The 14,713-nt window shown below is 48.3% G+C and overlaps 2 protein-coding genes across 2 annotated transcripts; one reads left to right on the forward strand and one right to left on the reverse strand.

Annotated features, from left to right (window-relative positions):
- Window positions 1-117: 117 nt before the first annotated feature.
- On the forward strand, window positions 118-3,871 carry LOC108939332 (heterogeneous nuclear ribonucleoprotein A1-like). The gene is made up of 11 exons (XM_018760583.2): window positions 118-224; window positions 800-916; window positions 1,606-1,752; window positions 1,875-2,085; window positions 2,177-2,269; window positions 2,350-2,436; window positions 2,520-2,570; window positions 2,672-2,806; window positions 2,893-3,030; window positions 3,170-3,239; window positions 3,552-3,871. The coding sequence occupies exons 1-10, from the start codon at window positions 213-215 to the stop codon at window positions 3,229-3,231; spliced, it is 1,053 nt and encodes a 350-aa protein (XP_018616099.2). The 5' UTR covers window positions 118-212; the 3' UTR covers window positions 3,232-3,239; window positions 3,552-3,871.
- Window positions 3,872-5,927: 2,056 nt separating this feature from the next.
- Window positions 5,928-11,496, reverse strand: nfe2 (nuclear factor, erythroid 2). The gene is made up of 4 exons (XM_029246417.1): window positions 11,352-11,496; window positions 8,426-8,491; window positions 8,112-8,243; window positions 5,928-7,406 (listed from the first exon to the last, which is right to left on the reverse strand). The coding sequence occupies exons 2-4, from the start codon at window positions 8,471-8,473 to the stop codon at window positions 6,099-6,101; spliced, it is 1,488 nt and encodes a 495-aa protein (XP_029102250.1). The 5' UTR covers window positions 8,474-8,491; window positions 11,352-11,496; the 3' UTR covers window positions 5,928-6,098.
- Window positions 11,497-14,713: the final 3,217 nt, after the last annotated feature.

The raw sequence follows: 14,713 nt of genomic DNA on the forward strand, positions 1-14,713 counted from the left end.
AGACAAGCATCGCACTTTACAATTGACGACCTTTGCTTCAATCGGTGTAGAGAGACTGTGAATATTCATCCCGAACGGGGATGAACAGCCAATTAGAAGCATTCGTAGGCGGGTTCTGTGTTCTACATATTCTACTGGGTGGGTGGCGACAAACTCTCTGCGCAGTTTTTTTTTTCGTTCCGACTAGAGTTTGCTTTTAACCGGTATTCAACATGTCTAAAGAGGTAAGTGTTTGTGTTTTCAATGAAACATTATGATTACGTTTCATTCTTGTATTTTTGCATCGAAATGTGAAGTGTGGTAGAGAGACTTAAAGGAAGCAGGTTTTGCCGGCTGGTCGGCAGATGGCATGCCTGGCCGCCATTTTGTAGGCCGCGTGGTTTGGGACTAGGTCTGAAGTATTTTTTTTCTTTATTTATTTTTTTTTTCTTGGCTGTAGTCGCGCAGGTGGGGGGTTGTCCAGTCCCTGAATGTGTGATTTAAAAGTACGCGCTCGTACCTTTTGTTATGTGTTTTCTTTGTCCCTGTGTGTGAGTTGCGAATGTCGTCTTCCGCCTCCCCCTGGCGGGCGTTCTTTGTTACCTCTGCGCTGCAGCGGAGTCAGTGCTCGCAGTCGCATAAGCGCCTGTAACCTGCCTCCGGTGGCGCTTAGTATTCAGTTCTTGTGCGTGTTCTGTATCCGTTCGCATTTGAACGGAGCAAAGCGGCGCACTCGCTGTGGGGCGGACTTGGTTGGGTGGAATGGCTTTGTGCGGCTCCCTCCGCGATGCGCATGCGCTGACACAGCCGCTCTCTGCAGGCCCCCCGCGAGCCCGAGCAGTTGCGCAAGCTCTTCATCGGTGGCCTCAGCTTCGAGACGACGGACGACAGCTTGCGGGCCCACTTCGAGCAATGGGGGACCCTCACAGACTGTGTGGTGAGTACCGTCGCCTTGCTCTCGTGTCGGCCGGGCGCTGGGTCAAATCCCCTTCTACTTGACTTGCATGGTCTAGTTTCTTTTTAGCTGATGCTGTTCTCCAACCCAAAGCCAACGTACGTCTCCGAACACAGAACACGAAAGTGACCCCCCGCCGACGATCGAGTGCAGTAAAAATACCTAGTGTAATCGGGTAAATGTACCTCAGTTGGTTGCACAGTGCAACCCTCTAGGCAGTGAGTAGAAGCTGCCTGTTGCACTCAAAACACTGTGGTTCAACTTCTTTGGGTTTGATTCCTGCTGTGAGTAAAATATTTGCAGTTGATTGTGTTTTTTTTTTTTTTTAAGTTCTTCACCTGTATAATGATTGTAGTTTTATTTTTGGAGAAGTGTCAACTATGTGTACAAACAGTACCAGCTGAATGTGTAATGGTTTTGAGCTGCTTCCTTGGGATCTTAATGTTCCTGCAGTAGTACCCTTGAGTGAGGTACTCTACCCTGAATTGTTACAGTAAAGTTACCTAGCTGTGTAAATAGGTAATTCTGTGTAGCTTAACATTTGTGAATAGCTTTGAAGCAAATAAATGTGTGGAAACAGTCTCTCTAGATCCTTGACCAGCCCCATGCAGCTGAACAATTGTTTTGATCATCTGAGTTGTTCTGGTGTAATACCTTGAACCTCTCTTCAGGTGATGAGGGACCCGAACACAAAGAGGTCAAGGGGCTTTGGTTTTGTCACGTACTCATCAGTGAAAGAGGTTGATGCCGCCATGTCTGCTCGCCCCCACAAAGTGGATGGCAGGGTAGTCGAGCCGAAGAGGGCTGTGTCCAGAGAGGTGAGTTGCCAGAGTCTACGTGTTCTTCCCTGTCTTTGTCATCTCCTTACTGAAAGCAATCTGTGGTATTAATTGAATGATTTTTTTTTTTTTTTCCCCCCTCCTTCTCTCTCTTCCCTTAGGACTCAAACAGGCCAGGTGCCCACATGACTGTAAAAAAGATCTTTGTGGGCGGTATTAAGGAAGATACGGAAGAGCACCACCTGCGAGACTATTTTGAACAGTTTGGCAAAATTGAAGTTATTGAAATCATGACAGACCGGGCCAGTGGGAAAAAGAGGGGCTTTGCATTTGTTACCTTTGATGACCATGATTCAGTGGACAGGATTGTCAGTAAGTGCAGTTTCTCCAGTTTTTAAATGCTGGACATAAAGCAGATTAGGTTTTGGTTTTTCTTAATGTTTGTTCCTTTTGTTTTCAACAGTTCAGAAGTACCACACTTTGAATGGCCATAACTGTGAAGTCAGGAAGGCACTCTCAAAGCAGGAGATGGCCAGTGCAGGAGTCAACATGAGGGGTGTGTGAATGGCAAAATAGATATGATATACGTGTGTGAGAGACAGAAGTTAAAAGAAAAACATGCTCCCTTTTCCTTAGGCCGTGGTGGAGGACCTAGTAACTTTAGCCGTGGAGGTGGATATGGAGGGAATGACTTTGGACGTGATGGATACTTTGGTGGCCGTGGTACGTCCTGTTGTCCTCTTCTGCAGTGTCTCAAATTGATGCTTTGTGCCAGCTTGAACTGCACTGATAAACTGCGTTTTTAGGAGGACGAGGTGGCTATGGAGGCGATGGATACAATGGTTTTGGAGGAGATAGTGAGTCATTTAAGGTTTTCTTTTTGCAAGTGCTACTATGTTTTTGTAAATTGTCAGTTTTTAATGTTTTGTGTCTGTTCCTCATTCCATCTGTCTTTCAGGTGGCTATGGTGGTGGTCCAGGCTATGGTGGGAACCGTAGTTATGGTGGCGGACAGGGATATGGCAACCAAGGTGGATACGGAGGAAATGGTGGCTATGATAACTACAACAATGGCGGCGGGAGTTTCAGCAGTGGTGAGTGTTGCTGTCAACATTGTTACCTTGCCATGTTAATCCATTTCCTTCATGTTTCTATACCAACACAGTACTTCTTTCTACAGGAAACTTTGGAGGCAGCAACTACAATGACTTTGGCAATTACAACAACCAGGGTTCTTCAAACTATGGCCCAATGAAAGGAGGCAACTTTGGTGGTGGCAGAAACAGTGGCCCATATGGTGGTGGTGGTGGGGGTGGTGGTGAGTTGCTATCTGAGTTCTGCAGGCTAACTCTGTCACCAAGCTCCATTTCTGGAGTTCTAGCAGTATTTTACCCTGAGCCTTTGCCGTAAGGCAAACATGATTTTGATTAATTTAACACCCCCCCCCCCCCCCCCAGGTGGCTATGGCGGCTCCAGTAGCGGAGGCTATGGCAGCAGCTCAGGAGGGCGAAGGTTCTAAGTGCTGAAGTAAGTGGTGTTCCTTTCCATACTATGCCCTCACTTACGATGTCTTGTTGATTATTGATATTGAGCTGAAGTAAGAATTGTAACATGTTACAAAATGTTACTGTAGTAATGTTGTGGACTTCGGGATGTAACGGTGAACCTTTCAACTAGATTCTTAGGTTTATCTAATGAGCCAGTAAAGCAGTTGATGGTAATGTTGAACTGAATGTAGGCTTAGATGTAATTGACTTGAAGGCTTACTCTTATAATCCTTGATGCTACGATGGGAGTTGGTGCTCAAAGTTAACAATGTTGTTCCATATTATTCAACAGGATTCAGTACTTAGGAGAGGGGAGCGAGAGAAGTGACAGGAAAGCTGCAGGCTTACCCCATAGATCTGCTCAGCCTGAGTGTCCTAACAGGTTACAGCTGCCTCATGAAGAGATGTACAGTAGAGAGAAATCATGATTTGGAAATTGTCTGCTCTGAAGCGGGTTTATTTTATAGTTGACATTTGTTTCTGTGAAAAATGAGCATTCCGATGGGTTTTTATGTAGATCTTTTTTTTTTTTTCTTTCCACCTCCATCCCTTGTGGTTTTTAATGTAACTACAAGAAATCAAGTTTGAAATAAACAATCTTGGTTTTTTTAATCAGTTGTGCATTTTTGTATTACTGGTTGGGGAGGGAGGGGTATTTCAGTGTAATCAATGAAGACATTGGCCACTTAATGCCATTAAGTAATTTGCAGCATGTGCAGATGTTAGTTGTAAATTGACATGGTCTCAATTTTTAATTACTAAAACCCTGAAGTGTGTCACTGGGAGCGTTGATGTTGAACCCAACTTCCCAGACACACTGGAGTCTGTTTCTAGCCTTTGTATGTAACTAGTACAGTTTAAAGGTAGTGTCTAAATGCATTTATTGAGATTGCACTGACCAATGTCCAGAGAGGAAAGTCCCAAGCTTACTCTGGTAGGTTGCTGTCAAGCAGAGTACCTTCCTAAAACCAGCTTTCAGGACAGTTGCTTGAAGATGTAGTCCTGTTGCCAACCTCAGCTGTTTGGAGAGGAGCTTGCAGCACTTGAGGCTAGCCATGGGAGCCAGCTGAGGGACAGGAGTAGCAAGAGCATCGCGTGGCGCCAGAGACACAAGGGACAGCGAGTACAGAAGGGTGCTCATGTAAGACTAGGATGCAGCCGCTACGAAAAAAGGGTGTTTCTGTACCGTTCTGCTAGGTAAGATTTTTAAACATCTTTGTTGACCTGAAATCATGCATCTGCAGTCTATGTTTCAGCCAGCATATGTGTTGTTCCCAGTCTACAAGGTGTGTTGCTGCCCCAGGCTTCTGGGAGTTCAGAGTACAGTGACTTTAGGGTAGATGTGCAGCTTGTGTAGAAAATGCCTCAGTTTCAACAAGGTCCATACATTTTGTGGCTCTGCCCTTTTAAATTGATGTTGACTGGCTGTGCTTAAATGTAAGGCCCTTTTTGCAACTTTATCAAAACCTGTACAAAGTGCAGTGTGATACAATATGTAATTATCCTCCTTTACTGCCATTCTTGTTTGCCTCCCCCTGAGCATCTTTCTCTAGGCAGAGCTGTTAAATTTGGCTCTGACATCAGTCGTCCACCTGTTCAGGGAGTGCAGAACTTCAAATATCTAAGTTTATAGTTTTTGTTCACAAATGAGAATAAGCTCTAATAGTCTAATTCTGCTCTCGTTTACGCCACTGTGATAGTCATTTGTGTAATGTACTCTGCCACTTGTTTCTACATGGCTACATTTCAGTAGAAGCCAGGTCATTTGCTACTTTCTGATGAGCACAGTGCTCTTTGCTCTTAACTTGGCAGCCTTTAAATCTTAATCCCTCAGGTGTAATGTTAATGCATGCCTTGGCTGCTGAGAATGTAAGTTTAGTGTGTCACATGTAAAATTAAATGTTTGTTCATGTTTGCTTATTAACTCTTCCCTCAAACAGCTGTAGGAACCTGGCAAAAAACAGTGGTGCTTCTCCAGCAAGATGTACTGTGGATACACTGTGGCATGCAAGAGGTATGAATTATCAAATATTTCTCCTGGAGAGCAGAACTACAGTACCAATTGCATAATTTGAATTAGTTTTCCACTACCTGTACTTCCAACCACTGAGTCATTGGCTTTCAGAAAACATGTATGTAAATATGATGTACTATGTTTTACAGCCTTTAAAGCTTGTTTGGTGTTACTATGTATTACACTGTGTTGTGGAGATGTGAAAGAATAAGTGCAATTCTTCTCTTGCAGGTGTATGAAAGTGGAAGATTTTTAAAAAAAAAAAAAAAACAGGTTGCTGGTACAGCCTTTTTAAAAATTATTTTATTTTTTTAAAATGGTGTTCAAATAAAGTGAACAAACTAATATGCATTGAGTGTAGTTTGTTGGCAAGACTGGTATGTTAATGTGATCTTTCCTGTGAATTTTAATCAGGTCTGGAGATTAGACCTTGCATCCACATTTGCAGCAGGCACTAAGCATGTTTGTGTTTTATTTATATATAATATAAAACAAATCAAGATGTACTGTAAAGATAAAATACAGATTTCTAAGTTCCAGAATACCGTTGAACTCAGTTGTATCAGTGCACCTTAGGAGGGGAGATGTAATTGATGATTTGGGCATGCTGAAATGAACTAACTGCATAAGCTCTTTTTTTTGGGGGGGGGGGGGGGCTGTTTCTGGTGAATTTCAGCTCCGCAAATAAGTGGAGATGTACTCGACCACGTTTTCTGCAATTGTGACAAAGCTCCCGCAGTTGGTCTCAAATCTATCGCTTTATGATGAAAAGGCTGAGACCAAATGATGGTGTCCCTTCTAGCAAGCTGAAATGTTGGAAATCGGTCATTCTCCCAGCTCTGCGGTGTTGTGTGACACCAGAAAGATGCTGCCATCATTGGCCTGCTGTAAGGAGTAATGGTCCAGGGAATAGGGAAGGCCCTGCTCATCCCGCAACTGGGAAAACACCTCAACGTACAGGTCGGAGAGGTGGTGCCTGACTAAGGCTAGATTTCGTTGGTATTCAGCCCCTTCCCTCATCAAGTGGTCCCTCTGTGCCCTAAGCTGGTTCAGCTCCCCCTCCAGGTTTACAATGTTCTCCAGCTTGCGTTTGCGACAGTTCTGGGCTGCCACTTTGTTCTTGCCACGACGCCGGATGTCACGGACCAAGGTGAGTTGGGCATCGTTTAGGGTGTACTGGGTCAGCAGCTCATTGAAGTCGTCCACAGGAAGGTTTATGATCTTGTCCAACGGAAAAGGGATTTTAAGCGCTAGCGCGCGTCTCTCGTCTCTGCTTAGAGGACCTTCTCCCCTTGCTGGCATCCCTGCGGCACCCTTTAGCTTCCCACAGGTGCCCCGAAAGGAGTCGACCCTGTTGCCAGGCAAACCAGACCCATTGAGATGCAAGTCATGTAAGGCTGGTGCCAGAACATGTGGATGTTTTAGCGATGAAGGCTGCTGTAGTCGCTGGTGTTGCTGAAAGTGGGGAAGGCTGGATGGTGGAGGGTAGTAAGAAGAAGGGGCTGCTGGGTAAGAGTACGTGTTCATGGGATGCTGGTAGTCCATAGAGTAGAAGAGGTTTGGCCTCATCCTACCGTGTTCCACCGTACCCTCCATAGGCTCTCGGTCACTGTAACCCCGGGTCAGCTCTGTTCCCATGTAGGCTGTACCGCCTGTTATTACATTCCCTGGTGAAGCTACCGGGGGACTGGAACCAAGAGAGAGGCCCGAGTCGGACTCTAGGTCATCGGGAGGGGTTTGCTTTAGAATCTCTTCCTGCCCTGGCATTGGGCACACCTGAGCTCGACACACGCTCTCCATCGCTGGGTTCCTGTCGCTGGGCCCTGTTAAGTCCATGTGGTCCAGCACGTTCATCAGCGGCGGCTGTATGGAGTTTGTGGTAGGAAGCAACCGAGAGCCCACCTGGACCCCGGGACGTTCGTACAGGGGCTCCGCACAGTTTCCCATGCGCTGGCAGGCTGCCATCGCCTCCGGGTAGGACCCTTCGTAGGGCATAGCGGGGTTTGTCCCGCACCCAGGAAGAAGGGGCTCTGCTGGCGCCTGGCTCATTCCAAATCCTCCTAGAGCGGCCGCCGCCTCAGCGGGATGGTACGCAACGGGTTCGAATGGGTTTTCACCGGGAGCCTCAAACTCCTGCAAGGATGCAAAAACAAGGTAGAAGGAGTCGTTAGGAATTCCTTGAAGTCAAAGCGGTGCACTGCCAACTGATATTAGTGTTACTTCCGGTTACGGTAAGTGATCCACAATCTTAAAAACGGTAACAGATGCCTACACGTGTGTTTAAATATGTAGCTGTGGTTACAGTGCACAGGGCCCGAGGGATGAATAGTTAATCGGGAAACACATTATGGTGGAAGGTAAAGTGGATTAGTGAGACAGTTTCCCTTCACCAGTCATCTGTCGGACGCGTAACACCGCGCTCGACCCGTGCCTGCCACCCCCGACTTATGCAGGTCCGTCTCCGTGGCGATCGGGTTTCGCATGGAAACAGATGGCCATTGTGGCGTGTGGGGGGGCTGCTCGCCGCACACAACACACACCCTATCTCGCTCTTTCCCTTTTCATCCTTCCGTCAGTCAATCGGCCCTTTGTTAGCCAGTTTACCCGAGTTTGTTTAGGAGGAGACGGTACTTAAATATTGGTAAGAAATGTAATATTTAATTAAGCTAAGCCCTTATTATGGGGTGAAGTCCTCATATGTATCGTTCATATTAAAATGCAGCACTCAGTTTCACTGTCATACAGTATTAGATTCAATGTAATTAAGATTTTGATTTTTATTGTGCAGTTAAATGACGTGCATTGCAATAGTTAGCTTTAAAATGTCGTGACTCGCACCTCTGTGATTGCCATCAGCTCTTGCCAGGTTAAGTCCATTTCCGTCTGTTGGGGGACGTGATGCGGTCGGGATCCGGGGGAACTTGACGACATTGATACCCCCCCATGAATCTTTTCAGGATTTGCCAGTGCCTAAGAGGGAGGAAAGACACAACGCACCTTGTTAGTATAAATATTCATAGTGTAGGGTGGGCAGGTGCTTTGTTTGCTTTTTAGTTGAAATGCGTTTAACTTTATGAACTGGTGACGTGTTCCCTCCCGCACCTCCTTGCCCCTATGGTTCAGTAACCCTCCCTGAGCATTGGGACTCCTACCTCACAGTTTCCCCGCTGGTGGAGGACGCAGTTGACTGCTGCACACATTCAGGCCTGCGAGCTCTCCTGGGGGTGGGCAGATAGAGGGCAGCATCATTGGCAGTTATCCTACTGTACCATGTGTCCCGCTCACTCCTCCCCATGAGCCCAACGATCAACAACCCCCCCACCCGCGGTCTTCGTACCACGGGCGCACGTGGCGCTGTAGGCGAGGAAAGGTTCGGGACGCTTCACAAAGTCACTGGTAATCTTTGCTTTATCGAGACGCGTTACGGGTTCAGCTCTCGACGTTTTTGACCTTCCCTGCTTGGGAGCTCTTCCAAAGCACAGGCTGCATCCCAGCGGCTGCCGCTGCGAGGTTTTCCTGCATTCTGTGTTTGCGTTGCCCCGCCGGCCACGTTCTCGAATTTCTCAACATGCTCCAAGTCGCCGTTCATGGGATTCTCCTATCGGACGCGTTCTAGCGCTGCTCTGCTCCCTCTCGATAAGACAATCTGCCACCAGGCAGCTGTTTTTGCAGCACAGGGGCCCGACGACCAGCTCGGCCGAGCCTCGCCGGAATGTTCCGGCGCGGAGCTGTCAGTCACTGGGGCCACAGCGTGCGGTACGGTTGCTACGGTATACACACCCGCTCAGGAGCTGGGTCTCATGGACGCTACACCGTAATAGTTTGCTTAGTGGTTGCAGTAATTCACTTCCTTTTTTTACTACATATGAACATACCTCTTGAGCGCTCGGTCAAGGATGCCAAGGCACCCACCACCCTGTTTTCTTATTCGCCACTCCTGTTCTGTTTCTACACTGGTTTCCCTGCGCGGCGTGAACAGCGTTGCACTACAGCGGCGATGTAAAACCTTTTCTTGCGTTCAAACATGAGCAAAGCAGTTTTAACTCGGCGAAAGGTTTCTCGGCCACCCAACTACAGTATGTGTTTCGTTCTTTACCTGTGCCAAGAGCTTTTACTTAACAGAGAGCGGTGGTATCTGCTATATATACATTATGTGCTAAGACACCTAAGGTATGATATACATTATTGTTGTTAAATGCAACCAGCACCTTGGTTTCAGTTAAATGCACCGCCGGAAATCGTAAACTCAAAGTGGCCTTCGGCGACGACCTGCTTCACCTCGAACGAACACTCGAAATATTGACGTGTGTTGACTTTCTGAATGACCCCGAATCCCCTTTTATACATATGAGTGACGATACCGAGTTGGGCACCGGCGTGTTTTGCGCACTCGGTATAATTTGGATCGCTTCGCTTAAAGCCGGGCCGCGTGCATATGTGAGCGCTGCTCCTCGATGACTTCAGCCCTTCCTGTGTGCGATACGAAACCCTCGCTGGTTGCCGCAGGTCCTGTCAGGCCTCCTCAGGCGGCTTCCTCTGGCAGTTTGCTCTAGGGTGTAGATGAGGGCCGTCGAGCGCACCGGTCCCCTTTCGACATCGCGTGTCGCAACGGAGCCAGCCAGAAAAAGGTGGGGAGAGACGAGCTCGCCGTATCTCGCGGTCAGGGTCGACCCGGCGCCAATCTAACGCTCCCCATCTGAATGAGTTCTCCACCTAAACGCGTGCGGCATTTACGACTTTCGGCCGTGCTCGGACTCTTCTTCCACCGGTATTTCCCAACAGCAAGTTTCTCCTTTTGCAAATGGTTCTTTCGCTTTTGTACGACGCACAATGAAAAATTGTGCGCTTTTCCTCAGAACTTTACCGTTACGCAACTCGATTCACGTACGTGAACATTAACGGGTGTCATTAAGCAAAGCAAAATAAAAGTGAAGACCCACCCGTTTCGCTGTCATTTCTGCCCGCTCTGGAAGAAGTAACGCAGTAAAACTGTAGTTTACTGCATTATGAGATGCAGTAAACTATAAAATTGTTTTTGCTTGCTTTTAAAGTTTTGCAGAATGTGGTATTCCGTAGTATTTTCCGTTAGTACGGCTCAAGAAGGGGTCGTGCAAAATGTGGGGAGGCACACCTGCAGCCTCGGAGGACACCTGTCCATTATGTCCATTTTACAATGTGTACCTTGGAAAATACAATCATTAGAAAATAAAAATACAAGGAAAATCCCCCACCACTGACATTAAAGTTATTAGGTTAATAAGGGAAGTTTTTTTTTTTTTTTTTTTTTCTCCCCCTAATGGATCTGTTAAAGGTTTCTTTACAATCAGCCATAGAAAGTTCTGCACTGAAAAGTTGGTGCGGTACTTCCTTCGCTAGGGCACGCAAATTAAGACGCGAAAGTGAGCAGTGTGGTCCCTGTTGCCGTCTACACCTTATAATAATGCCGTTAATATTTGCGAGCGTCTCCAATGTGTGGTAAATGAATGAGTTTGGCAAAGGTCCACGGGACCATGGTGACCGAATGTGTTTGAAACCTGTCCTAATGAAGGAGCCGAAATCATGACTAACTTTTCCCTGCCGATGCCAGGCGTCCTTCCGTTGGGTCTCCGAATTTTTGTAAACCTTTCGGTATTTGAGGCCAGAAAGTGTGACTCACGTTAGTGGCGTTACGCCGGAGCCTGCAAAGTACTTCTAAAAATGAGATGAAATAATATTCACATTCAGCACTTTAGAATTAATGTCAAATAAGTTTGCTTCGCCGGAACGATTACAAAAGCGCATTTGGACCGAGCTCCGAGGCTGCGTGCGCGCCACGCTGGAGTTCTGCACCTGCACGCTTGCGGCACACTTTTCACACAAAGGCCCTTTATAACGCGGTAAAGGTGAGCGTGCTGGAGCACCACGAAACGCGCGGGCAGGACAATCGATGGCGAGGCAAAAGCGACGCTTTAATGCTGCACGTGAGGAGGGCTCCTGGAAAAGGCAGGCGCTCGCGTCCGGACTAAAGGTACGGTGGCGAGCAAAGTCGGGCCGGAGCATCTTCCGAAGACGTGCAGGAGGGACGGTGCGGCGACGTACCTTAGTGGCATCTGTGTGAGTCTTCAACAGGTGGGGCGGAAAACCATGTCCTCATATCCGATAGGTAATCCTGCTCGAGGCATTAGATGAAACTGACAAAAGGCAGCGTCATTTACTCTGTTAAACTGGACACCGGTGGACTGGAGAGCCCAGCGCCTTTTAAACGGTGGTTATATGTCCCAGGAGTACATGTGCTCCTCTCTCTCTCTCTTGCTCGCTCTCTCTCTCCCTCTCTCTCTCCCTCTCTCTCCCCCGATCTACTTTACCACGCTGGCTACCTCTTGTTGGTTAATCTTGCTTAAACGGGATGGGTCTGCCGTGTAACTTCTTTCTATTTGCCCCTCTCATTGTGTGCTCTGTGTCTTGGGTGTAAACCCTTTTCTTATCCAGCAAACTCCTTGTAACTCACTGAAACCGCCGGAGGTGTGTGTGTGTGTGTGTGTGTGTGTGTCCCTTAGCACCCACCCACAAACACGTTCTTGCTCTTCGTAGTAAGGAAGCGTTCAATTGACTTTAATTTGGTTCTCTTCCTAAAGTGTCCTCCTCAAAAGCTTTGCCCCAGAGCATTTAAAGTGCAGAAGGTACAAGAACACAATCAACAAGGAGCTTTAGTAATACTAACTGGCATTATTAACAAGATACTTGATATTAAATCAATAATAATAAGAATGCAGCTGTATGGGATGGAAAGACAGAGCAGCGAAGTGCTGCCGCTGGGTTGACCTTCATGTGTCCACCTCCTCTCCGGAGCTAAACACAAACAGGTCTGGGTCTCAGCCACACTTTTGATAGCGACAGAATACCCCCCCGATCCCCTGCTGCCGCTCTGATCCAGGGCCCCTGGAGTTAAACCTGGAAAAGTGGTAAGGGCCCAGGAGCATGCTGGGGGTGGGTCGTGGCAATGTCCATCACTGGTGGAATGCACACCTCCTGCAGGTAAGAAAGGCCACATTGTTCCTTTATCTGGCAGGGCAGAGGCGGAGGGGACTGCGGGCTGGAGGGATGTGGGGGTGGGGGTGGGGGTGGGGGGCATCAGAACCTTCACACACAAGGGTCCAAGCGCACTCTTTAACGGATGTCGAACAGGAAAGGTGCGGCTGTCTCTCTCGTTGCTGTTCGGAAGGCGAAGCGCGCAGGTACAGGGCGTTTTACGCCGCACCTCCGGTCGCTCGGCCCAGGAGCGTCCTATTTTGTCAATTCGAGAAAACGGTTCCAAGGATCTGAGCGTGGTCTTCACGGTCTTCCCTGGACGGCTGTTGCGAATCGTGGGGGGGGGGGAAAAAAAAATCACTTCGCAGGGAACGGCGCACATCTCCGCGCTTTCTCCCGCTGCACGAACTACGCGGGTATTTTTAGTGCGCCACACAAGCACAGATTTGGGAAGCGTAAGGTGAAGCGGGGAGGGCGATCCCGTTTTGGAGCAATCCTTAATTACAGCTCAGTAATTTGCTAATGGCTGAACCGACCGCAATCGGGCGACATCATGCTGCTATTTTGTATTTGGCCAGAGACGGGGCCGATTCTGTCATCGTGATACAATTTGGGTTTCTTCTGCGTTCGCGCTCTCAAAACAAGGAGCGCCGCAGACAGCTGCTCCGGGAGACGGAAATCAATAGTGGAAAACAGATTTGGATGAGTAACAACGCGCCGCAATCACAGGACAAGGTTAGCAAGCGACATCTCGGCCCATCGCAGCTACGGAATCCGGTTCCCCCTGCTCTTCTTCCCGACGCTTCTGTTGTCGTCCTGCCCGTTATGGAAGGGGTGGGTGGCTGATGGCGTGAGGAGAGGTGGGTGTCTACCAGGAAACAGAAAGGGAACTTCCCAAATTCCCAGTTCCTAGCACCCCCCCCCCCGCCGACCCTGAGCCACCCACCAGAAAGCCAGCGAGACTGCTCTGTTATTTGTGAGACCACAGACTTTCTGGACGTGACCGACACGTAAAGCCAAACGCCCACGTGCCCTTTGTCTTTCACTGAACATCGCAGCCCACAATAACTTTAGTTCCATCGTGGCTTTCGGTCGACTTCCTCATTTGACCCCGTCTTTTTTCTCTTTTTCGTCTGTGGTTTCGTCCCTCCGTTTGTGTTTCAGCTCCCTATTTCTCTCCTCTTTCCTCCACCCCCCCCACCTGGCTCCCCTGCATGGGAAGGAGCCTCAGACGGGCCCTCGGCCAGCGATCCCTCTGCAGTGACCAGAGTCGGTCTTCTCCTCCTGACCGCCAAACACAGGGTCTTTACTCTGTTTAGACACCATCTTTCTCTGTTCTCGCTCCGGTGTTACGACACAGTCCGGCACCCCTATCGATTTTTGCATTACTTAAGATGTCTTCCTCTTTGTTTCCTACACAGAGAGTATCGCCACCTACTCAGCAAAGTTAGGTGGCCTGAGAATTTCTCGGATGCAAACAAGCATCCCTAAATGGGGGGAAAGTCTTTGCCGCTAAGATGATTTGTTTCTGTGGTCTGTGGCCACAAGCTGAATGAGACTTCAGGCTTATGGGATGTGAGTTTGGGAACAGCAGACCTGTCAGAGCTGCTCGGACACACACGCGTGCGTGTTCTTGTATGTATCGCTATAATTGTTAATTTGTGAGTGTTAATGCGCTCAAATGGATGATGGGTGGCTGACTGTTTTTACACCTCTCAAAGTAGGTCTCGTTCTAAAATTTACATTTATTCGCTCGCAAGATGCTTTCCCTCAAAGCGACGTACACCTGAGTAAACGGAAGCGCATTTCGCCAACCGGCAGACAGTAGAGGCGGGGACACCCAATTCTCAAAATACCGTGACTTAGCGCAACACCGTCATTTATCGCAGACAGACGTTACATAAATAGCTGAATACAGAATTGATAGGGAGAGTTTTTTTTTTTATAACAGATATAATAAAGGTTTATGGAGCAGGTAGACCAGGTGAGAAGTGGATCCGAAAGAGTACGTGTTTTGAGACTTTTCTTGAATGTTGAGAGGGATTCAGCAGTTCTGAGTGAGAGAGGGAGCCCATTCCACTACATTAGAGCCAGAAGCCAGAATTGCGTGCATCTTACAGGCGTGAACGTACATTGTGAATATTGAGGTGTGTGCGCGTGCGTGCGAATGTGTGTGGCGTTGTGCAACGCTGCAGGGAAGGGAGGATGGAGGGGGCCAGCGATAGCATGGGTAGATCAGCCATGTTCACTTCATGCCAGAAACCACAGCAGTTAGAAGCTCCCACCATGAGCACCCAGTGCAGCTTTTATCAGCGCAGCCCAGAGCTTCCGCCACCCAGCCGTCCCCGGGCCCTTCCCACCGTCTGCTTCCCAGCTGGCCGAGCCACGTCCCTCCGCCACGTCCAGACGGCGGGCACACCCTGCACAGGGAG

The sequence above is a fragment of the Scleropages formosus genome, chromosome 19 (genome assembly GCF_900964775.1).
Source record: "Scleropages formosus chromosome 19, fSclFor1.1, whole genome shotgun sequence".
NCBI lineage: Eukaryota > Metazoa > Chordata > Actinopteri > Osteoglossiformes > Osteoglossidae > Scleropages > Scleropages formosus.

What these genes read in the sequence shown, in the direction of transcription:
- LOC108939332 (XM_018760583.2), top strand. An exon ending in CGGCGGGAGTTTCAGCAGTG is followed by an intron (nt 2,807 to 2,892) that starts GTGAGTGTTGCT and finishes TTCTTTCTACAG; the next exon opens with GAAACTTTGGAGGCAGCAAC. An exon ending in TGGTGGTGGTGGGGGTGGTG is followed by an intron (nt 3,031 to 3,169) that starts GTGAGTTGCTAT and finishes CCCCCCCCCCAG; the next exon opens with GTGGCTATGGCGGCTCCAGT.
- nfe2 (XM_029246417.1), bottom strand. Translation starts at nt 8,473, where the DNA reads ATGTGTGCAGCAGTCAACTGCGTCCTCCACCAGCGGGGAAACTGTGAG. An exon ending in ACCAGCGGGGAAACTGTGAG is followed by an intron (nt 8,244 to 8,425) that starts GTAGGAGTCCCA and finishes CCTCCCTCTTAG; the next exon opens with GCACTGGCAAATCCTGAAAA. An exon ending in AGCTGATGGCAATCACAGAG is followed by an intron (nt 7,407 to 8,111) that starts GTGCGAGTCACG and finishes GCATCCTTGCAG; the next exon opens with GAGTTTGAGGCTCCCGGTGA.